Below are 23,943 nucleotides of genomic sequence, written 5' to 3' on the forward strand. Positions count from 1 at the left end.
TTGAATAGAAAACATAAGGCACAGTGAACAGGTAGAAGTTAACTTTTAGGGACGATTGAGGATAACACTGGGTAGGTACATTTTTAAAGCAGTTGTTGGTGTTCTACGAACATGATGTTAACTTTCTCTAGCCGACTCTTGACGAATGACACGATCTTGTTCAGTATACAGGGTCCAAAAATTAGTGTCATTACGATCATCGCGATCAGCCCTATCAAGGTGGATATCAGGGTGGTTAACCATGGCGAATGGTTAAACCACGACTCAAACCATCCTTGTTGGGCTTCTTTGTCTCTTTTTCTTTTTTCTAGACCTTCTCTAAGTTTGGCCATGGTATCTCTGACTACTCCGGTGTGATCAGCATAAAAACAGCACTCTTCCCCTAATGCAGCGCAGAGGCCTCCCTGTCGCAAGAAAAGAATATCCATTCCCCTCCTATTTTGTAACACAACTTCTGATAGTGAGGAACTTCCAGGCTTGGACAGAACGTTTGCTGACTTGTTATCTTCTTTTGTCGTCAGGGTGTGCGGGTTATGGGGGTGTCTGATGATCTGGTCCTGTGAACAAAAACTCACAGTTTTCATTAGTTTTATTCTGGCTAGTATGATGCGAACAGACACCTGGATCGGGGTTAGATGCTCTTCCTTCGCGACATGCTTAATCATGTCTGCGATACTCGACCCCACTGATAGTGATCGCAGGATTTATTTGGTTGTCGAATTACACTGCTGATGTAAACATTCTGCTACGACTGGGCCTTTTGCCTCCACAGGCAAGGCTGATGAATCGACCGCTGCTTGGAGATGATCCACAAATGTTGTAAAACTCTCACTCTCACTTTGCTTAATTGTGGACCATGGCGATGGTTTGGCAATGACTCTAGAGGCTATGCGAATAGCTTCTCTGGCCGCACGAGTAGTTGTAATGACTTCATGGGCCCGCAGGCCCTGGGCTTGTGCCTGGGGAGTAATCATTGTGGGATCTGTGCCCATTAACCGCTGCAGGCTGGAGCCATGCAGTGGATGGTCTGCCCCAGTTACTTGGGCCAATTGCCTTGCACAGATGTCCTCCCATTCTTGTTTAAAAACGATCATCCCTGCCCCGTCAAAGATCAATCTACAAGTTTGTTTTATATCGAACAGGAGCATATCGTCTCCCCCGAAGACACCATCTATGAGGGCGGAGACAATGGCAGAATTAAGGCCTTTATCTGCGATTGCCTTAACAATCGCTTGTATATCCTTAGGGTTTATCGGTGTGTGGACCCTCTGTCCCCCGTCCGTCACCCGGACCGGGAACGCTAGTGCGGCCGATGGGGTCCAGTCGGCGCACGTAATCTTTATTTTCCTCCAGTCCGTGAGAGGGATTTCTCCCCCTCGCGGTTTCTCTTTAATTTGGATGGGGATATTTTGGCTCTTGACTTTATTTATCTTTGTTTTCTTCTCTTCTAAACTTAAATTAGTTACGAGCCACTCATCCCCGCTAGTGTTTGACTCGGAGTCGGAACTCGACTGACTGGTTACTTCCGGTCTCCAGTACGTTTTTGCCGAGCTCTGGCCCCCTCCCCTATGGGCGGGCTGCTCCTCCCCCCGCCCGGGCCCGCCCCGCGCTCCGCTCGGCGGGGTGCCCACCTCACAGGCGCATCTTTTGAAATGCACGCGCCGGTTGGCTCTCTGCCCCCCGCTGGCCCCCCTTTCCCCTTCTAGGTCGCTCCTACCGCTCCTCTCCCCCCTGTTCTCCTCCGCCTCCCCTTTGTGTGCACTTGATAACTTTAGCGCTTCCTCCCTGTTATCACCAAAGGAATTTTCATCCCGCCTTTCCCCTTTGTGCTCGGTGCCATCTTGGGGCGCATAGGGCGGTGGTGTGGCCCAGACTTTATCAGACTCTGTTTCTTTCGCGGCGCCCCTAGCCTCCTCAGCTAACCCGCCCCAGAAGGATTTAGCTTGTTTCTCTCCCTCCGTAAGCGGATCGGGGTCCGGGAGTTGAGGGGACGTGTCGCCCTCTTGCTGATTTTTAGGCTCAGCAGAACCGTTATCGTCTGGGGGGTGCGAAGTCTGTGTAGCTGCCCCGATTCCCAATTTTGGGGTAGCTAACAAACAGTTCTTTGCCGCCTTCCAGGTCTCCTGCTCTTGTATAGCTTTTTGCAGGGCCTGCACGACTTTCCCCCACGACTTAAGCTTTTTCCCACAACCCGAGGACATCGTTTCCTCGGCTAACGCTTTAGTGCACTTATCCCACACCTCAGGGTGGAGAATATCCACCGGCTGGTCAATGACCCCAATTTGCAAAAGCCTCGCAACTGCGAGCGTAAAATCTTTGGGCTTACAATCAATTCCCCACTGCTTATGTAATTGCAATACGACCTTCACAAGGGCTTCCATCCTCCTTGTTGGTCCGGGAGCGTCCTCCCCGCCGGGCTGGTCCTGCCGCTTCGGCCGCCGTTCACCCGATTCCAGGCAAGTCTTTCCCGGGTTTCGGCACCACTTGTTGCCTTTGTTGGCGTGGCGACCTGGTTCAGGAACGGCACGGCGACCAACCCCAGGCCGCTCGGGCCATCAGCTCGCAGACACCAATGTGGTGGACGGCAAATGGCGTTTATTGACGGGTAGCACAGTATTATATAGCTTAGGTTTACAGCGTCACTTCCGTCTGCTTACACCTATGGGCTAAACGCTACTGTTTATCAGGAGAGGAGGGGGGGGGCCTACCTTTCCGTACAGCACGACATCTTCCGACCGCCAGGCCCTAACTATCCACAGAAGTAGATCTTTTTCCTTATGGCACTTGGCTCAATGTGTACCTGAGGTAGGTCATCCACATTCTGGTAATGCCAGCACATATTATCTGGGTGGAGATGGTATTTCAAGTGTTCTTAACAACTCTGTTGATAGTAGGCTTAAATTTGCTCTACCAGGGTTGATGCTGACGCTAAAAAATTTTTATGGGGTTGCAAATTTGCAAAATTGTTAATCCTCCAACCCCCTTGCTTCCCCCTTGTTGTGGTTTAACCCCAGCTGGCAGCTCAGCCCCACACAGCTGTTCCCTCACTACTCCCCAGTGGAACGGTGGAGAGAAGTGAAGGGGTAAAAATGAGAAAATTCGTGGTGTCAGATAAAGACAGTTTAATCGGTGAAGCAAAAGCTGCATATGTTAACAAAGCAAGGAATCCATTCACTGCTTCCATCGTCAGGCAGGTGGTCAGCCATCTCCAGGAAAGCAGGACTCCATCACATGTAAAGGTGACTTGGGAAGAAAAACACTATCGCTCTGAACGTCCCCCCTTCTTCTGTTTCCTCCCATTTTATATACTGGGGTCACCTGTCCCGGCTGTGTCCCCTCTCAGCCCCCTGTGCACTCCCAGCCTCCTCACTGGCAGGGTGTCGAGGGAAGCAGAGAAGGCCTTGATGCTGTGTGAGCACTGCTCAGCAGTGACAAAAATATTCCTCAGTTATCAACGCTGTTTTCAGCACAAACCCAAACGTAATTACATACTAGCTACTGTGAAGAAAATTAACTCTAAGCCAAAACCAGCACGTCCCCCATCCCTTCCCATTTTTAATGACAATGAGTCCAAGGACAGGGCTTCAAACACTCTTGCCACCCTGGGTTGACCCTGCCATTGCTGAACTGAAAAAGTGTGCTCAGGTTGTGTGGATGGCATCCATCTCACATGGCCGTGAGTCTACAGTCTCTGTCTACTGTGGCTGTCTTTGTAAACAGGAGAGAAACAGGCGCTTCCAGGGTGTGATTCATCTGTGTAATTTTAGACCTGTAGGATGAAGTGAATCATATCCTAGATTTCACTGACTGTATTGCTTAGCTCTCCATTGACTAGGGAGTCCACGGTTGATTACCTCTGCTGTTTTGGTGGGTCATGTGAATTTTGTCCTTTGTGTCTTACTGAATGCAATATTTAAGTTGAGCCATGTTCCAGGCCCTGCAGAGCAGTGTTTAGAAGAATTAAGTTGTACTTTAAGGATAAGTAACTTCTGGTACAGCTTTAATAGTCTTATACAGAGTGAACAGGCCTGAGAAACAATTTGAAATTCCCAGTGCCAGGGTCGCTGAAAAAAAAAAAATCAACTTTGCTGCAATTTGCCCTGGCCTATACTCTTGCAACATTTTAATTATTTCTCTGAAATCCTCTGGGTACTCGTCAGTTATCCGTGTGGCAGCATAAACTAATCGGTGCTCAAATTCTGACCTTTGTTGAATAGCAGGTGCTTAGGCAATTTCTAATCCTGCCGTGGGTTTTTTTGGCATAAACTTTTTTTGTGCAACTCATGCTAGAATAGATCCTGGATTTATCTTGATCTTCAGTTTGACAGGTCACGGTACAGGCCCTTTCTTCACAACTCATGATATGAACTTACCTTCATTGGAAGGCAGAGCAGCTTTTAGCTTTGAGAATATTCTTGTGCTCTTAAAATTTCTATTATTTTATACTTCGCAAGTTTTCTTTAAACTAGGGACAAGACAAACCTGTTTACATGTCTTTTATTTTCTAGTGACTGCAGGTCACATAGTATTACTTTCCAATTTCCTTAAAACAATACTTTAAAACTATGCTGTAGATCAACTTGGTTCTTTCAGAATATTTAATGTTTTTGTGGGAAAAAAAGCACTATTGTATCTTTATAAATTTCACAAATGCTGTAGTAACAGATCTGTTGGAATAGTGAAACTGCAATATTTTCTCTCTTACAAAGAAAGTAAGTCTGGAATGTCCTTATTTGATACTGTTTCATTGATTTCAAAATACAGCACCCGTCTCTGTGTCTATGTTAGTCACTCTTTGCTAAGGCTACTGAAAGCATCAATTTTTACAATAAAACCTGTTTAGAGGCTTTCACCTCCCTGCTGTTTTACTGAGCAAGTTGCAGCTGAGGGTGGATGATGTTGAGAAGGAAATGGCATTGATGTTCTACTTTTTGTCATACAGGAGTATTTTGGGATGTTTCTCTTTATTTTCATTTTTCTTTTTCAAGGTTGCAAAAAAATTAGTACAAATATACTCAGAAGTACAAATCTAGAACAGTGAAATCAATGCATGCCTGAAAAAAATCCAAATTTTCTGGAGGATTTGTGTTGACACATTGAAAGCCTGGATGAACCAGCTTTTCTGGACCAAGTTTTACAATGGTACAACCATCTAGAGCTTCAGAGATCAAAAAGGCAAGAATTAAGTATCTCAGTTTCCCGCTTGGATGACTGAGCAGTAAACCAACAAGATCTTTGCTTAAAATGAAACTTCTTGAAGAAATGTAACAATATTTGTTCTAGGAAGCAGCATATTATTAAATAAATATGACTTTTTGTTATTGTGCTACCAAGGACTAATGGCATAGACGGTGTCTGCATTAAGAATAAGGTATAAGTGTAATAACTTTCTTTTCACTGATATTATTTTGTCTTTTTTTGAAGATTTTTTAAAATCTCATTTATCTTTTAAGTTTTCCATCTCCATAAATTGTTTCTCAAATGTATCTACATAAAGGTCTGATTATCTGACTGTATGTCCTCTGACAATGATTTTAGGTGAGTTGGTGAGTTATTTTTACAGTTCTAGGTATAAAGATCAGGCCTGATATAGAAACCTGGTGAAAGCTTTTAGAAGAGTCTGAGCATTTATAACCTCTTATAAGAGTTTCCGAAACATCCAACATCACCCTGTGTATAAGCTGCAACTTTAGCAGTGCAATAAAGAGTGAGCAGCAGGTGGAGCATGAATATTGATTTTTGCCCCGCAGGATGTTGAATCCCACAAAGCAGAGCTTAAGCAAAATACAGGAACCTGGAGACTAGTGTCACCAGTCCTGAGATGGGAGAAAATACCCTGAGGCTATTATGCCTGTTATAAATGGTAGTATGGACTTAGACTTTTCTTCCCGGTGGTGCTTGCTGTATTACTCAATACTTTGAATAATGAATCTTATATTGCCCATGTGCTCTTCCAATTTTTGGAGGATTCATCAGATGCCTGTGTCTACTTTTGAAAAAAAAAATTATCAATCTGGGGGACAAGGCGCAATGGGCACAAACTGAAGCATAGGAAGTTCCGTCTGAACATGAGGAAGAACTTCTTCACTCTGAGGGTGACGGAGCACTAGAACAGGCTACCCAGGGAGGTTGTGGAGTCTCCTTCTCTGGAGATATTCAAGATCCACCCAGACGTGGTCCTGTGCAGCCTGCTGCAGGTAACCCTGCTTCGGCAGGAGGGTTGGACTAGATGACCCTCAGAGGTCTCTTCCAACCCCTACCATTCTGTGATTCTGTGAATCACAGACATATAGAGAGTAATCAACAATCAGTCTCCTTACCTGCTTTGCTAGGACTCCAATTAATGGATTGAAGTTAGTATTTTTAGGTTTAGCTCTCATTAAGCACAGTCCATTACTGCACAATTGTTGCTTACATTCTTCAAGATTTGTGAAATGCGCGCTACAGCTCCTATAAATAAGAGATTTAAGGAACTTTAGATCAAATTAAAGTGGACCTTTCATCTCCAGGCTGCAGAATCGCTCAGCTTTCTTTTGCCGAGTTAGTTAGGCAATAAAACGTCAATCATTGCAGAGTCTGTGTACGCTTACAGGCTGTGGTGCTGGAAGGAAGGTAATTTTTATTAGTGTTTTTACTATAGAAGGACCCCATAGAGTGCGTGAGCTATACGTATTTGTTCCGTTAGCATTGGTCTCATACAACACTAGTTAAGGTTACGTGGCTTTTTGTGCCAGTAATTATTTTGTAACTCTAGCTTTAGAATTGTGACAATTAGATTATCAATCTCAGTAATGATTTTCATTAACCTCTGTATCTTTTTGCGTTGTTTACAAGCCAAAGATGAAGGGCCATTGGGACCTTGGCTATTTGCTGCAGTTGTCCACTACTACATCCAGTCCTTCTAATATTGAGCATTGCAAACGTGACCTGCAGTAGGACTGTTCAAAGAGAATCTTTCAGCTGCTCAAATGACACATTTCTGTTTTCCTTCCCTACTTAACACAGGGTGCAGAATAGAATCCAACTTGTTTTCATGTGTTGGCAAAGCGGGGCGAAAACTAAAATACTAATATTACAGCAAAGAAGTCATGACCTATAACAAATTAGGAGGAAAGATGAGCAATAATTGCAGGTAGTCAGCATGGATGGTGTTCCCTTAAAAGTCCTTTATAGACCAGTGAGATTCAGTCTCTCTCTCAAAGTCTGTCTATCAATATTAGACACATTTTTTTTGAATATTGCCTTTTCTCAAGCAGAAAATCCTTATTATTCATAATGACTCTTTAGTTCTCTGAAGAAAATGGTATAGCACATTTCTGGGATGGTTGTTCAGTTTTTCACTAAAATAACTTTTACAATAGCTAATAGTTTCTTCTTTTGGCCAGGGCTTCCAAAGCTTATTATGAACAGCCCTTGGCATCCCTCAGAGGAGCTCGAGTTATTCTGAAGTAGAGCCACAGTTGGAAAAGATTCTGCATTTCCAAAGAAAAACACTGCACTGGTGCCAGAGCCCAGAGAGAGAATGCTTCTCCCCTGCCCACTCCACCAGAGGACAATTTCTCCTTAATTCTAATTACTGCAGCATAGTGTAAATGAAACCTGGACCTAATATTTTATCCTAATGTTTTTTGGCCTATCAGGAGTAAAGGTTAGTTTTCTTAATAATTGAAACTAACTGGTTTCTTTAAGTCACATTTCTAACTGATGAAACGCACACTACTGATACGTTGGATAGGAGACTTGCTCTAGGTTTTCGCAATAACAGGCCATTGGGCAACTGTGCGGCCCTCACTTTTTGTGATATCACATAGACAGTTCCATGATATCTTCTGTTTTCTTACTTTGGCTGGATCACCGCTTATTCTCATTATGAATTTTTCATACATCATGTGTTTGTGCTTTTAATGGAAAAGGAAAACATCAGCACCTTCTGGTTTGGGTAGTGAAACAGATGGACTGATTTCGCTGAAGTGATGACGTTGTGGAAAAGTACAGGAAAGTTTAAGAGCAAAACTGAATCTGCCATGGATCCATTTCAAATTCTGTTTTGGCACCCCAAGATTAACTATGATCCAGCTGTGGAAAGGACCCAATTATATGCCCCTTAATCTTTTGCAAACTGAGTTCCTGGAAGCCGCTTTCCATCTGCCTTGAAATCTGTGTGTTGGCTTATTTTTCACTAAGAAGTGCTACAGCCTCTAAAGATGGACAGGTTTGGGATTCAGAGTGACTATGCCATATGATACATCATTTGACTGTTAGACAAGCTGTTTCTTTAGGGACAATATACTTAGTAGATAATCTAATACGTCCATTTACCCTTTAATTTCTTACATTGCTGTTAATTAGAATCAAATTCTGGCTGCATTGAAACACTGCTGTTGGCCCTGTCTCCCATTGATGTCTTTGGGATCAAGTTTCATTTTTAATGTTCTATAGTGAATTTTTATTACTATAGAAAAAAAAAAAACCTAAGGATTTTTTACTATAGCAAAAGATTGGATTTTTTTTTCCTTTTCTATAGGTTTTTTTTATCTTTCTATATAGAAGCAGTGTCAAGACTTGTGCTTAGGCAGAATTTTATTGGAAGTCTGATATTCGCAGAAAACTGGTGGTGTGATGCTGCCAGAAAAAGCGTGCCAGTGTACTCTAGATGCTGCCCCAAAACAGTCTAGCAGTATCTGGGCTTGCTGTGTCTTCCTTACCTATGTTCTGTATGTCATCATTGCTGTGGGATGTTATTATGGACAAGATGCTGGTTTAAGACACTTCTGGGTTATCCACTAACTCTCTAGAAAGCTGGCTACCTGCAGTAAGCGTAAATTGTAACAGGTGCTCTTCTAAAAGTATTTTAATCAGAGTTTTGCCCTATGAATTTTTGAAGAAGCTGAGCTCACTGAAGAACAGGACTCACTGCTGGCATACTCTGCTTCAGCTCTGCTGAGAGAAATGATGGTGAAAGTGACCTCAACTCACTTGATGGTGTCTGCAGGAGAGTATACATACCTTGACAGAAGGCACCTGCTTATCTCTTTAGGCTGAGGAGAGGAGTGTTAAGGGTCTCTTTCCTGAATTCTCAGAGACCTCAAAAATGTTCCAGGATCCCCTAAAAACAGGTTGTCAGGCAAATAATGCAGAACTCCATTAGTTTGACTGTTTTGTTTTTGTGTTTCCATTGAAGAAGCACGTGCATCTAAATGAGGCAGTAGAAACATGAAGCAGAGTGGTTGGGCTTAATGTTATGATTTATGTAAAAATCACAACTGTCAGAGACTTAAAAGGTTCAGCATCTGCTGTATCACATACTGCCTGCCTCTGCAGAGAGATTCAGGGCAGTGTATTCCAGAAAAACAGCTATAAGATAAAGACACTATTGATGTTAGAATCCTTCCTTTGTGTCTGAGAAGGTTTTACAGTTAAGACTAAAACATCTCTGAGTCCATCAAGGTCTCTGTCCCCTCAGCGCACCATCCCTCCCCCCACCCTGTTTTAAGGCTTTCTCCTGTTTAGTATGATTTTTGTTTGTTTATCTATTGCAGTGAAATCTGAGCGCCTTTTAATTTGAAGTATTTCTGTTCTCTATCTCTGGTAGATAAAGAATTAATGTTATCCTCATTTTACAGACCGCACATAGAAGGACTAAAGGGCTGGGTTCACAGAGATATGTAAATGTTCATATTTGCATTGATTTCAGTAGCAAGTCTCCTACCTATATAAGATGCTTAAATATGTTTTTGGTCACAGACCTTAGTGATTAGCTGAGATTTTACAGGAAATCAGTAGTGGCACAGGGATCTGAACCTTTTAGTGTTCTTTGAGTTCATCTTTTTTGTTGTGTGCTTGCTAGGATTATGTGAAGTCTAAGCCTTCCACTCTCACCAAGCTGGATTTAGCATAATGGGACAGAGGTGGAGAAAGCTGCTTTGATAGCTGTTTGCCTTGGGCATTATAAATCAGAAATTACTTTAAAAAGGTATTTACAAGTGACCTAGTGCTTGCTGGGAGATGGCCACTGCTGTTGGATCAAAAGCTAGAGGAGATACAGCTTCAGGACAGAAGTAAAATCTCTCTACTGTTGAAAGAGTCAGTATCAGAAGAATTGGAGGGGAGCAAGGGGAAGGCACAGAGAAGGTAAAAGTGATAGTTTCTGAATATTTATAACCTCTTTTGTGCTAGTGCACAATTGAAAACAAAGGAGGTGGAGCCTGTTTTCATAATTAAACTCCAATTCTACAGGTCAGAGCATAAGGTGACCAGTTTGTGTTATCTGCTTTTCAGGACAACATATGGTGTGATTGATATTGGCTCTAAGGAGCAGTCCTCATACGGCTGTGATAATGGGGATGTGATATAATATCACTTCTCTAGGGTAAACTATAAATTTAACTTTGGGGAATAATGTGAATACAGTATCAATAAAAAGATATTGTTGCTATTTTCGTCACTTGTGCACTGACTCTCGCAGTATTGGCAATAACATACAGGTCAAAACACCTCCCAAAACGTGATGGAGAACTGTTACTCTGTTCTTCAGTTTCACAAACTGAGAACACAGATCTGATTTTAAAATAAATAAGGTCTCTTCCTCCCACTGTGGTGTAAGGGCTGTTGATAAGGGAACAATGGTTACTTGGATTAATTCTGGAGAGGAATGTAAATACCAAAATGTAAGATAACCGGGTAATTATATTGATTGTTACAGTAAGGGTATTTTCTTCCCCTGCATGAAACAAAATAGTCTTTTCTGTGTTAAATATAAAAAGAAATAATAAAGGAAAGGCTGTGCAAAAAAAAAAAGGTAGAAAAAATAGTAACATAAACGTATAAAAAGCTGCCTATCATCAAATATACAGTCTCTGAGTTCAGGAAGCTAATGCATGATTCAGGCTTACTGATTTAGCTTGAGGTTGTCTTGCTCCTTAAAAATAGCGTCTTATTTAGTCTTTTATATCCTGAAGGATAAAATTAAAGATAATTCAGTGTATCTTTATAGTATTTTCATTTCTGTGGCAAACACAATTGTGAAAAGTGAAGGACTTTTCTTGCATACATGCAGATTAGGCAGATTCTTTTTTTTTTTTTTAGACTATGAACGCAAAATTAAATAAATAAATTCCTAAAAGAATTGTGATTCTTTTAACCAAACTCTGCAGCATTATAGTAGTTCTTAGAAACTCTGCTTGCGGACTTTGTTTTGGTTACTACAGTATGGAATCTGTACAGATAGCTTCTGGAGAACCTATAAGTTAAGAGGCAACAGAATGATGCTTAAAGTGCAGCACAGGGAAACTATGAAACGATATGGGTCCATATACAGACAGTAATTTTGCTATGGCAGGAGCCGTACAGAGATGAGGAAAGGGTGATATGTCTTTGCATGAGCAATTCACTCTGTCAAAACTTGAATACACAGCTTTAGGGAAGAGTATTAGATACCTCAAGTCTGATACATACAAGGGCATTTTTCACAGTTCAGTCGCTTCTGTACTTTCCAAATGATTGGTGAAAGGAAATCAGTAGGTTATACCTGGGGTTTCAGGCTGATTTTTCCTTCGATTGAAAGTTCAGGAGAAAACGGAACTTAGCTGGATATTTTAATGGTGAAAATTCAATACTGCAGCCTCATTACTGTTGTGTTATGGATTCCCTTCATCCGATATCTTGATATTACCACTTACAGCGGTAAAATTGTTTCAGTTTATTAAACTAAGTGTTTAATAATGTTTAGTTGGAGAAAATCAAAACTGCATGCTAATGTCACTGTATTGACAACCCTTCATCCTCGCTGCTGAACTGCCTGTATTTACGTTACCATTCAACGGGAGCTTCTCTAAATGTTTGAGGCTGAAGAAGTAGCAAAGACATTTCTGTCAGGTTGCTGCTGCTTAACTAGACAATTTTGCTTTCAACAAGTCTGCCCAAAAGTTGTACTCTTTAAATAACAGGCTTTACCAGTGACTTGTACGTTATGCCTTGTGGAACATGGTCTCCAGTGTGAGTCTTTCTAAAAATTCAGTACGTAGACATTCAGGATGATTTAAAAAGTCTAATTTTCAGTTCAAAAACTGACAGTATAAAGAAGAGTTTTGGTTGGCCTAAATTCATAACGTGTTTGCACATGTATTTTAGAAATAAAATTTATATGTTGCTAACTAATTGCATGAGGCTTGACTGACAGACTAAAATATTTTTAACTGCAAACCCTAAATCTAATTTAAATCTAATTTCATTTGTTCTAAAGAAACTTGACTGATTAAATGCATTTAATTTCATTGCCACACAATAGATGTGATCTTAGTGCCACATTTTTTTAGCTGACTTTTCCAGGCCAACAGTGGAAGTGAATCCTGCAGTCCTGAAGGGAGACAGAGAGTTATGTAGCCTTCTGAGTAGAAAACTTTAGTGCCTCACCTACAAATAGCAATGACAAAATGTGAAGAATGAGACAGCTTAGTGCCCAATTGCCTTAAAAGCACACCTTGAAACTCACTAAAAGTTATAATCATCGTAAGGGTAAATGTCAAGATAACATCTATCAGAAGAACAAATGTTTTTGAGTGCTGATGGTAAGGATGCAACTCTCTCATCTCTGGACTAGCTTTACTGCAGGTTATCTGAAGTCACTTATCGTCATATGATTTGGGCAGTATGAAAGAAGTTAAAGTTCATAATAGTTTGAGTGATGTATGCTTTGGAGGAAGAGGTAGTATGATTTTTGTAATAGCTGACTTGGAAAATAATGGACAGGTTTCTGATGTGTCAGCCTTTCGTCTAAAGGGCAGGTGTTGAACAGGCATAGGAGCTGCATGGATGTGCCCCTAGATGATGACACATTGCCAAGGCATTTCAGGAATTATGCTTTACTATTTCCCATGAACTAACTGTTTTGTGACTGAGATTTTAGCCTCTGATATTGACAGTCTGTTAGAAGTCTCACGAGTCTTTCTGGGGGAGAAAGAATGTCTCTGTGTGTCAGGTATCACTGAGTCCCCCTCAATTATTTGTTTACTTGATGTGATTTTGTCTGTTGTGTTTTTTTAATGGAGTATTGTAAGGGTGAGCACTGTCAGCCCATTGCATTAGTTCAGCTCAGTCCTTCAAAAATTTTTCAACTTCTTTGCCAATCTGGCAGGAAGACAAGGTCTCAGATACATTCGGTACCTACGAGCTTTGTGAAAATTGGTAGTTGGGTCAACGAGAGATTCCAAAATGAATACCCTTGCAGAGGGAGAGACCGCTCAATGGTTTGGGTGACATCTTTGGGCATTATGCAGATATTTGGAAACCAGCCGCAGGATGCAGGGAGGTACCTGAAAGAGAATGAACGTTTTAGAAGAATGAGAGAAGTAAATAAAGATGAGAAACAGAGATACTGGCGGAGGAGCTGTAGTGACATAAGGAGAACAGAGTGGAATTGTAGAAGAAAGCAGCAGAGAATGCTGAAGGGAGTTGGTGTTTCTGTGGAGGTGGGACATGTACCTGGAGGAATAAAGGCTTCATTAGTCTTTATTCTTGCTTGAAAAGTAACTCATAAAGTAAGCTGTTAAATATATGTTCAGATTCTTACATTCTGAGACAGTTTACTTACCTTTGTAACCGGTACACTGAAGGAAGGGGTTAAAGGGATTTTAATAGAAGTGGCATTACCTAATAGTTGCTGTGCATTTAAAAAACTGATAGTGCTTATCTATTGTCTAAACTAACTGAAGCGGAGAGTCTTGCATCTCCATACAAAGGGGTTAGTTCCTGATAGGGACTGGGAGTCGCCTAGAACCGGTCAAGACCAACCCTGCTGTATGGATGGGAGCCAGAAGAGAACTGAGTTTGCGCAGAAACAAAGGTCAATCAGCGGACACCGTGATGAAGAGGATGGACCTTCATCTTGGGACCCTCAATGACCAACACTAGGAGGCACTGCACAAGCGCAGCTGGGAGGAGACTATGGAAATTACTTCTTGGAACTAATTATAATATGGAAATTATTTTTCAGAACTGATTTTGATATGCAATAAGGATAGATGCATATGTATAGGTGTATTGGGAAATCTAATGTATATGTAATATTTGATTGTATAAACTGAATGTGCTCAGCGCGCACGACTTTGGTGGGACTACCCCCCGTGCTGCCCGGCGCCGAATAAACATACCTACTTTACAATCTTACAGATTGTGGAGTCTTCTTTCCGCATGTCAACACTTTTATAACGTTTCCTCTTACCTCCCTTCTCTCCCAGAGCCATTCCAGTCTTTCTCTGTAAAGATGCTTTCTATTTCTTTAGTCATCCTCGTTGTCTGGTGTTGGGCCTGTTCTTTGTTTTTAGATAAGCAGTGAAAAACTGCTTGTTGTGTTTTAGTCCGGGCATTCAGAGATTTTAAGGTTTTAGGACTAGTAACAGCCTTCCTGTGCTCCTCAGCACTTTTTTATTATCCATAGTTGCACATTGAGAGGCTTTCCATTTATTCCTCCCCTAAAAGAGCAGAAGTAAGTTGGTTCCCAGCAAAGTATAGACATAGATTATTTTTTCCAATGTATACAAATTTGCATTTTTCAGCAGTTAACTTTCCATTTTCTCATAGTTCTACACATCAGCAAGAACCTAATTCTTGATAATGTTCTCTGATTTTACTTAATCTGAGGACATTTGTTAGCCTCTGAGTATATCTGTATGACCTGTCGCACCTCCTTTATAGGCCATTGTTAAATAATCCAAAGATCCTAAGGGACCTTACAGGTAATCAAGAACACTGAAATTTGCATCGTTGCAGGAGGAAAAGGGAATAGTGTTTACTGCTATTTTTAACTTTAATGTTAACATTTTACAGAATACAAATGCTTATTGGGAGCAAGTGAAAAATGTATTGATGGAAACGTTTCAGATGAACGGCAAGAAGGAAATGCTTGCATGTGCCTAACTGTGATTAGACTATTTTTGGTTAATCGTCTCTCGAATTTCCTCTCTGAAAATCAGTCACCCCACCTACAGTCCAAGGAAAAACAGAGGTAGCAAATGTGTGGCAGTCATAACTGAGTGATTGTAAGAAGCGGTGGACACTCTTCCCTCTTCCAAAGCTGCCCAGTTTGTCTTTTATTGCCTTTGCTAAAAGTGTCCTACATGTGGAAACCTCCTGGAAATGATATCGGTTGGAGTTTCCTGACCAGTACAACTGCAGCAGAGATCCACTGTGCCAGTGGGAAAGGAGAATTTAACCCCTATTCATATAGCTCCTTTCTTACTAAATGAAGACGTGCTTTTGAGAAATAGAATACGTTTGACACCGTATTTACCATTCATGTCTACTATGAACAGAATTATTGTATAGACAGACACATTGTTCTCTCATATTAATTTTTTTAAATGCATTTCACTTCTGCTGACAAGCCATTAAAATTCAACATTTAAATGTCACACTTTGGCATGTAATTTGCTGTCATGAAAACAACTATGGATTTATTTTCTGGCGAGATGCTTGTTAAGTATTGAGCAATATGTCAAAACCAAAAACTGTTTGGAAAAAGGAAAAATCCCAAAAAAGAAGAAATCCCAAAAGAGTATGGAATATTAAAAATTGCCTGCACAAACAGGAAGAGATTCAACAGCATTAGTGATTTTTTTTCAATATGGTAAAGGCAATATAATTACTCTGGTGGACTGGAGTTTTGATATAATTCTGAATAGGTCAGACCAATGAAAATGTGAGAGTTAATTACTGAAGCTGAGTTCAGTCAATTCTTGAATGGGAGACCATCGCTGATAAACTGAAGATGCTATACAAAGCTGTTGTTTTGTTGCTGTCCCTTTTTATCTTTTTATCTTTTCTCTTCTTTCTGAGTCTGTTTAAACATTAAACCAATAATCCAGCATGACTCTGAAGAGGAGTGTGCTGTTTCAGGCACAGATGCCACTGTGGAGTACAATGTCTTGATCCCCTCTGGATTTTAAAGATGATAGACACCTTTTGCAAGAAGAAGAATATAAATTTCAATGACTGACACAAACTTAATTTGGACGATTTTCTTTCCTAAATTCCTCCCACACCCGTATAAAATCCATTATACTTATTTAATTGTTGTCCTTATCAGCTGTTCAGTTTTGCTTTATGCTCAGACAGGCACTGTATTCCAGCCCATATAAGGCAGCACATTAATCTCAACTGAAAAAAAAAAGCTATAATTTTCCAGTGCTTTCATACTAAGAGTTGTTCGTAATAGTAATAAAAATTATTTTATGCTTAATGCTTTTGGATTTAGTAATATTTTGAAAATACAGCTAACAGCTTATTTTTCATTTCCACATTATACATGGAAATAGCTTTATTCCTTTCATTTTCTTAACACTAAAATATATATGAAGTGAAACCAAATAGCATATTTGTTATTTCAAAGTATTTTCACTGTAAACTATTTTCCATGATGTGCAATAACATATTTAATAACAGAGAATGTGATTACTTTCTTAGATAAATGTTATATTATCTTCTAGGCTTCTGTAAACTTCCCCCCTCAAGTGATTTCTCATTTTTTTCTCTTCTGTTTTTCTCTTTTATTGGAAGCTATAACCGTATGTGTAGATTTGGTGATGCTACACAACAGATCTTCATGTGAGTAGTACTTTGAAAGATTTTTAGTAACATTTTCTTTCTGTCAGGTTACCCTTTCTTTCAAACAGCCCTTTTATAAATTTTGTTAAAATGTGTGTGTCTAGTGTCAAGAGCATCAGATACAGGCAGGGATGGGCCAGCATTCAAAATTACCTGTCATTGCGAGAGGGAAGTGGTAAAGAACATTATTCTGCTTTGAAAGAAACCTATCTGTGCTAAAGACTATAACAGCTCCTGTATGGAAAAATGGGGAAAGGAATGCACATCTATAAAATTTTTAAGTGCAATTGTGAATTTTATTTTGGGTATAGAATGATTTTTAGAAATAAAATTAATACTATGGCAATGATTATTACAGAAAACTCCCAAATTTGATTTTGCTTTTAAAAGTCCTTCTACACTGTGTTACAGAAATCAAATATTTAACAGAGAACAAAATCTGTCTTGTGTAAGGAAAGATGCCTGTGTTCTGCAGGCTCATCAGCTGTTGGTTGACATGGGGCCCAGGGATTTGGCATTGAGGGCACAAACCTTGTTACTGCAGGTGGAGAGGTAATCATGTAGCTCTACAAAGAAGATATAATTGTTAGAGGAGTTAATGAACAAAGCCTCTTCCCAAGGCCTTATTGGTGTTCTGGTTGCTTTTACAACAAAATTGTGTTGCAGTTCTAACAAGGCTTGTCGTCTTTGAGAACCAAGACTACTGGGGCTGTCTGAATGGAGACAGAGATATGTGAAGGGGAGAAAGTGTCATACTCTGCTTTTAACAAAGGGAGGGAAATGTGATAAAGAAACGGAGAGCTGGAAAGGTGGAAAGCATCCAATCCTCTTCTTAGTCAAACCTCAGGCTCGCCTGGTCGGGATGCCCTGAATGGAGCAGTGACTAGGAAGGGTCTGGCAAGAAGCAGCGGGAGCTGTGTGAAATCTCACAGTGATGGCAATAGGAAATTGGGCCATTAGGTTTATGGGATGAATCCTGCTGGTACGCTTACTCCTGGTTATCCTGCTCAAAGCAGATTAGGGTACTGTCTTAAACCTGGGGGACTTGATGGAAAACTGCTTTATGGCCTCCATTTAAAGGCTGTCAGAGATCAAACCATGCTATGGCAAGTAGAGACAGCATAGTAAGAAATTGCCTAATAGCATAAAGAGCAAATAAGACAGCACAATAAAGTAAATAGCTGTCATTAAGAGTATTCCAATTTACCTTCGCTTTTTTCTGTTCCTATTGAAGAGAGACCCAGTTCAGATTTTTAATCTATTTCTTTTTCCTTCTGCTGTTTATGTGGATTTTGGAAAAGGTTAAACTAGTGCAGGAAGGAGAAAATTCAGTGCACTGTTGTGCTTGCTGTGAACAGTAAATACCATTGAAGAAAAAACACTGTTCAGAACACTCTAAATCAAGTTTCTGTTCTCCTCCCACATCTGATTCCTGATTTTCCTTCCCCATACTGCCATAGAGATGAATACACAAATATTTTTATTAACAAGTCACCAGGTTCAGCTTTCAGTGTGCTCAGACAATTCAAATGAGTGAATCTAGGTAGAAATTGTAATGTTAAAATTTCCCAGATGTTTTTGTCTTTGTTAGAGAAAAAGAGTATGCTTTTATGTCTTTACATCCTGGTTAGGACTGAACAAGATAACTTGGATAAGATTCAGTATAACTGTGTCGGCGTGGTGCCCTTCGTGGGTTAATAAGGCCTCCTAAGCTCTACAGTGCTTTGTTTTGTACACATTATAGCTTTGCCAGTGCCAGCTTAAGTATCTCTAAATATCTCAAATGTTAGTCCATTTGCTGTGTAGATGTACTATTTATGGTCAATTTTAAAATCTCACTTTTTTAGCTTTTTTTTGGCATTAAAAATAATAAACCCTTACCTTAAACTTCTATCAGATTTTCCTCAGATTTTTCACGTATCAGCTTTGTGCTTCCTGTTTATTGTATTTACTTAAGTTTTGATTAATTTAGGTACAGTCATCATTAGAAGCAGAGTGGGTTGTGTGTTATTGCTTAAATAGATTTCTGAACAAGTCCTACATTTATGGACTTCCTGCTGTAAAATGTCTTACGATATGAAAGCCCTATCAAGTTTGATGTTTTCCTTCTCTTTTCACAAAGGAAATATTTTAAGTTTATTGATAATTTACCATGGGAATCTAACCCCTTATGGCAGAATTTAGTCTGTATGCAAGGAACCCTTACAAGGCCAGTATCTTCAAATTCATCGTAAGCATCAGTTGTCTAGTACTTGTCCCTGAGGACTTTTTTTTCATTTGGTGTGATAGTGAATCTACATGCAAGAGCTTTATCTACCTTTTATTTACAAGAACTTTTGTAGGCTTTAACATTTTTGATCCAGTTCCGTATGGACTGTCCAGTTAACAAAACCTGCCTACCAAAATCTACCTTTGCAGCTGGTTTCAGTAGAGAAGCCAGTGCATGAACAGGTCCGAGACTGGATGAAGAACGGAGAGTTCAATGTTTTCCAAATTAATGAATCAATGCTTTTGTATTTTGGCTGAAGTACATAAACCTCCGGCTCCATCTCTGGTAAGTAGATAATTCAAGGTCTAGATGCCCTTTAAAATACCTCTTTATGCCACTCCCAGTGTAAGTGAATGTGCTGGCATGGGGTGCTTCCCCATGAATGCCCTTTAAATGGGAAACGAGGGTAAATTAGCCTTATAGCACCCTGTGCACAAGGAGGGATTTTACCTAGTAGGTTTGAGAGGAAACAATAAAGAGGGCTTGTTTTTTGTTTTTTTTTTTTTTTTTAGAAGAGTGATGAAAAAGAATCTTTGCCACTGAAAAGTATTCTTCTGTCTGTATCTCCAAGGATTATGATGTTATTTCTAGATAATTAATCCAAACCTTTGCACTGTCCATAGTGGATCTGAAGTACTCACCAGGGAGGTGCTCTGATTAGAGGCATAGCCCTTTTACTTTTCACACTGTTCTGCATCCCAAAATACAACCTCTTTCCTCCCATTTACATGGCATTGACTGATAGTTAGTGCTGTCTAAATGCTGCAATTGAGCTGCTTGCTACACTAACAGTTTCCAGGAGTCATAGATTATATTCCCAGGCCTAAAGCTGTTTGCTGCATTCATCACCAATACCATTAAATGGTACTTCATCTAATCTGCCGTAAGGGATACAAGTGAATTTTGTCAAGGTACTCTCAGACAAATGATTGGACAATATATATTATTTCTCCACAGCTATTTATAAATACATTTTAAGGAAAAAAAGGTACTGTGGGAAAACCGATTGGCTTCACAAGAAGTAAAAAATGAACATTGTGTTAGCTGCAAAACATCACATTCATTCAATGGCTGTGCAAGCAATCACGTACTGCCAGCATGGATGTCACATTCAAATTTTATTTCTACACCAATGTGTGGCTAAATGCATGCATGATAATGTCTCTAAGTGCATACACACATAAAATTTCAGTATTTCACAGTCTTAATTCAGAACTAGACACTTTTTTCTTCAGCCGAGAAGTTATTGCTGATTCAGATGGCTGGGACTGAGCAAGACCTTGTTTCTGAAAGGCACAGAGTAACTCCTGTCAGGGCAAAGAATGCCAGCTCCCTTCAGAAGCAGCTTGTCATTTTGCAGGAGGGATCCTCAATGTCTTACACTGAATTATAGAAATCTGTGTCAGGAGAAAAGGCTCTCTTCTCCCATGGGCATGGCAATAAAGTGAATATATCTAAACAAGTTCTTTGAAACATTTCCACAGACTTTTCTGCAAGATCATACATTGTTAGATGAAAGAACTGCTCAATGCCAGGTTTTTTTCAAAGATTTACTAGTAAGATCAAATCAAAAAACCAAATTGCTTTCAGTACAAGATATCATGATTGATCATTTTCTGGCTTATTTTCTATTTTCAGACCTCAATTTTTCAGCTTTAGTAAAGTTCCAAAGAGTAAAGCCTGCATATAAAAGGCAAAGCAGGATTTTGACTTTCTTTTGAAAATCCAATTAGGACATTGAAATTCTTTTTAGGAAACAAAAAGAGAATAATCTTAGACTTCCAAACTAAGAAAACATTATTCCTAAAGGATTTGCTATCCTGTGAAATGGGGATAGGGTAAAAGCCCAAACAGAAATTATTATGTAAGAGAAACGAGTGTATGTGGTTCTGTTTCCTACTGACATTTTTTTAACTGAGGCGAATTTTAGAGGGCTAAGCACATGGGAAGGAAGGGAAGAAATGCAGAGAAACTTAGAGTCTGATATGGATTTAACGTTCACATTAGTCATTGTTTAAAATTATCTTTGAAAATATTTTCTCTGAAATGGATTGTGTGGCTGTCGTATTTGAGTACCCTGTGTATTTACACTGTGATTCACTGGAAAGGCAGTTATGATTCCATTAATACGTTTGGCTGTTTTCTTAAATTTTGAGTAATGTGGCAAAATGTGCCACTTTTTCATCTTAACTTGGAATAAATGGATTAAGGAGTGTCATAATAGCGGTAGTGAGCCAGAGCAAATCGCAGGACAACTGGTTTAGAGTGGAACTAATCAAATATCAGAATTTCTCATCTGTGAGAAATTCTAACATTTGAAAAATGTCATTTTGGGGACTATGGATTGATGTATGGAGGGAAATTTTATCATTCTTAAATAAATTATATATAATTTATTATTTTAGAACTCCCATAGGCTTGATAAGCACCGTCTATTTGAAGGTCCTCAGTGTTTCAGCTCCCATGTATTGAGGAATTTCCAGGGTGGCCTGGGTCTTTGTTGGCAGGTTGGAGCTCCCAGGACTTCTCATATAGCTTTTCTTCCTAGTGAATGGGTAAGAAAGCAGGTTGCTGCGAAATATTTTCCAGAATATTTTCTAAACAGAGCCCCTGTCTCTGAAAAGTTCTAAGCTAACACAAGATTCAAATCACGCCTCCTTTTGAGTAGTTGCTGTTGTCTACTCAAAGCTAACAGCAGTACTGTAAAGCCATGGGCTTTACTTTTCCAACTTTTTTTCTTGGTATGTGGAATTGTTGCATTAGGCATCTTAAAGACCTAAAGATGAAATTTTCTCCAGCAGTGCTGAGGAATTACCCCAGGTACCTTATAACTTCCTGAGAGAAAAATCACTGCTTCAAATGAGATGGAAAGAAGAGACTGTTGTTGGAGTGGGGAGAGAAAGCATTCATGTGAAGGAACATTACACTCTAAATTGTGTTAATATTGGTTAAACTATTTTGTCTGGAAATTGAGCAAAACAGATAACGTCCTGTATGGCTTGGGGATGTCATTAGAAAGAATGATCATACTCTAACATGGCCAGTGATCACCTGGTGATTGCCCTTGTGATTTTCTGGTAAATTTGATGCAGTGCAGTTGGATTTTCAGTGACCTGGGTGTGGGTCGTGTCCCTGCGGTTATTCGCATAGTCAGAGTTATTCTTACAAGGCAGTATTTGACAACAGTGAAAGTAGTGCTGTGAACTACTATGATTACTCTCTACCTTTGATTAGCAGGAGGAATGTTTTTCTGTAACAATATTCAGATATCTATCTGACATTTAGCATCTCATGGTGATATTTTTCACCAGTAAAGAGATTTCATAGTCCACATTAAAACAGCACTGACTCCAAAGTGGTGTTTCATAATCTAAGATACTTAAATTATAAAAAAGATACTTAAGAAAAAATAAAAAATCAGCTGTCATTATTCTTTATGTAAAGTTGTCATGCAGGTACAGTGATTGTGAATTTATTATTTTTTGAAAATCAAGAGAACAACAAGGCTAAATAAGATTAAAATCCTCCATTAATTTACAGTGATTCTGACCAGTCTTATCAGTTTTCCAGTTGAGATGGATAGAATAATGTTCATAACTTTGCAGAGAATAAGACTAATCTTTCTAGATGACGGAGGAAGAGGTAGGTTCTTTTCCATCGGTGCTTTAGCTGCTACTGGAAAAAGTGTTAATTTTTGCAAGAAGAAGGGATCTCCTTGTGTTAAACATGGTACAAACATAAGATGAGAGATTGTTCTTCCACCATTGACTGAATGTAAGAAAACTATATAACAAATAAGTCACAACAGTACTTTTCCAAAAGCCCACAGTCAGTGGTACTACCAGACACATGGCCCAGGTCACTAATACCTGTTCAGTGAACAGCAGTGTCCCTTCTGTTAGTCGCTGTTTGAGATCTCAGTCACACATTTCATAAGAAACCAGCCTGATGACAATCCTGGTTTTGTACTTTCTGCAAGCTAATGTTCCCAGCTAATAACAGGATTCCCCAAAGGATAATTGTCGTGGAGTTCAAGTTGTTAAAACATATGTTTAGGATCGCTGGAGGAAAAATGTAAAGCTTTGAATAATCATTAGGTGATGCTGGCAAAGATCTGTATATGGAGACACCTGTTCTAGTGCAGAAGGTGAGATGATGATGGACAACAGTAAGACAGGACTCTTGAGTAAGGCTGTTTGCTATATGCTTCTTCCTAAGGATGTTGTGAATCATCTCAGCATATACTGACCTCTGATCCTGAAAATCCTCCCAGCTGGTGCTGTGTGCAATTGGTGACTTTAGTGCCATGGAGAACCAGGCTGGATTACTGTGAGTGACTGAGTTACAAAGGGAACTACTTGGTTTGGGTCAAGAATAATAACAACATAGGAGGACATAGCTTCTTAACTGCAAATGGGACTTGGAGAGAAACACTGCTTTTGAGCTGTTCAGTGGAAAAAATTAGGATTACTGTGGGGTGAATTGCTGTGAGTTTACCATTTATGTGACTAAGGTGGATTGCTTTGTACTGTCAGTGCGTGGGAGATGCTGCCGAACCTGAGACTGGCTAGGTGTTGTTGAATAGTTTACCTTTTTTCAATCACTCTGGAATCAATAGACTCTTCAAATATTGTACATATTTAAGTTTCAGTCAAAATGTCAGTAATTATTACAGCTCCTCTTCTGATTATCAGTAGTTTTCTTCTGTTGTCCATTTCCTTTTTGAATGAACCTCTTTGTAGCCATTGTACCAATCAATACTGCAGAGACTTAAAAAAAGGGAAGAGGAACTGAACATAATGCCAGTAATCACAAGGGTTGTTGTATACAAAGGGGATGAAAAATACATCTTTCTCCATGATCCGTGTGATAGAATCCTCCTTTGTGTTTCTCTGCTTTGATCTTGCTGTGAACTGGAGAGTTGGAGGTGAGAAGTTAGTGATAAGCATGCTGAGCTACTGCACACTGACCGTTACCTCAGTGAAGGAAAAGAAAACCAAAAAGGATTTGACCCCAAACTGAAAGATACGTTTTCAGACCTACCCGGCTTTTCTGTTCTGTATTGTTGGGATCAT

The 23,943-nt window shown here is 39.8% G+C and overlaps 1 protein-coding gene across 2 annotated transcripts in view; it reads left to right on the forward strand.

Moving 5' to 3' along the window:
- Positions 1–23,943, forward strand: part of PTPRN2 (protein tyrosine phosphatase receptor type N2) — a 707,013-nt gene that overhangs the window by 197,750 nt on the left and 485,320 nt on the right. Inside the window, exon 1 of one of the 2 annotated variants that reach the window (XM_075419759.1) lies at positions 16,556–16,599. The exons of the other annotated variant lie outside the window; for it this stretch is intronic. Within the exon in view, the coding sequence (XP_075275874.1) occupies positions 16,578–16,599 (22 nt within the window). The 5' untranslated portion in view covers positions 16,556–16,577. Of the gene's footprint in view, positions 1–16,555; positions 16,600–23,943 lie in introns of those variants that run through there. 2 annotated transcript variants of the gene reach the window in all.

The sequence above is a fragment of the Opisthocomus hoazin genome, chromosome 4 (genome assembly GCF_030867145.1).
Source record: "Opisthocomus hoazin isolate bOpiHoa1 chromosome 4, bOpiHoa1.hap1, whole genome shotgun sequence".
Lineage (NCBI taxonomy): Eukaryota > Metazoa > Chordata > Aves > Opisthocomiformes > Opisthocomidae > Opisthocomus > Opisthocomus hoazin.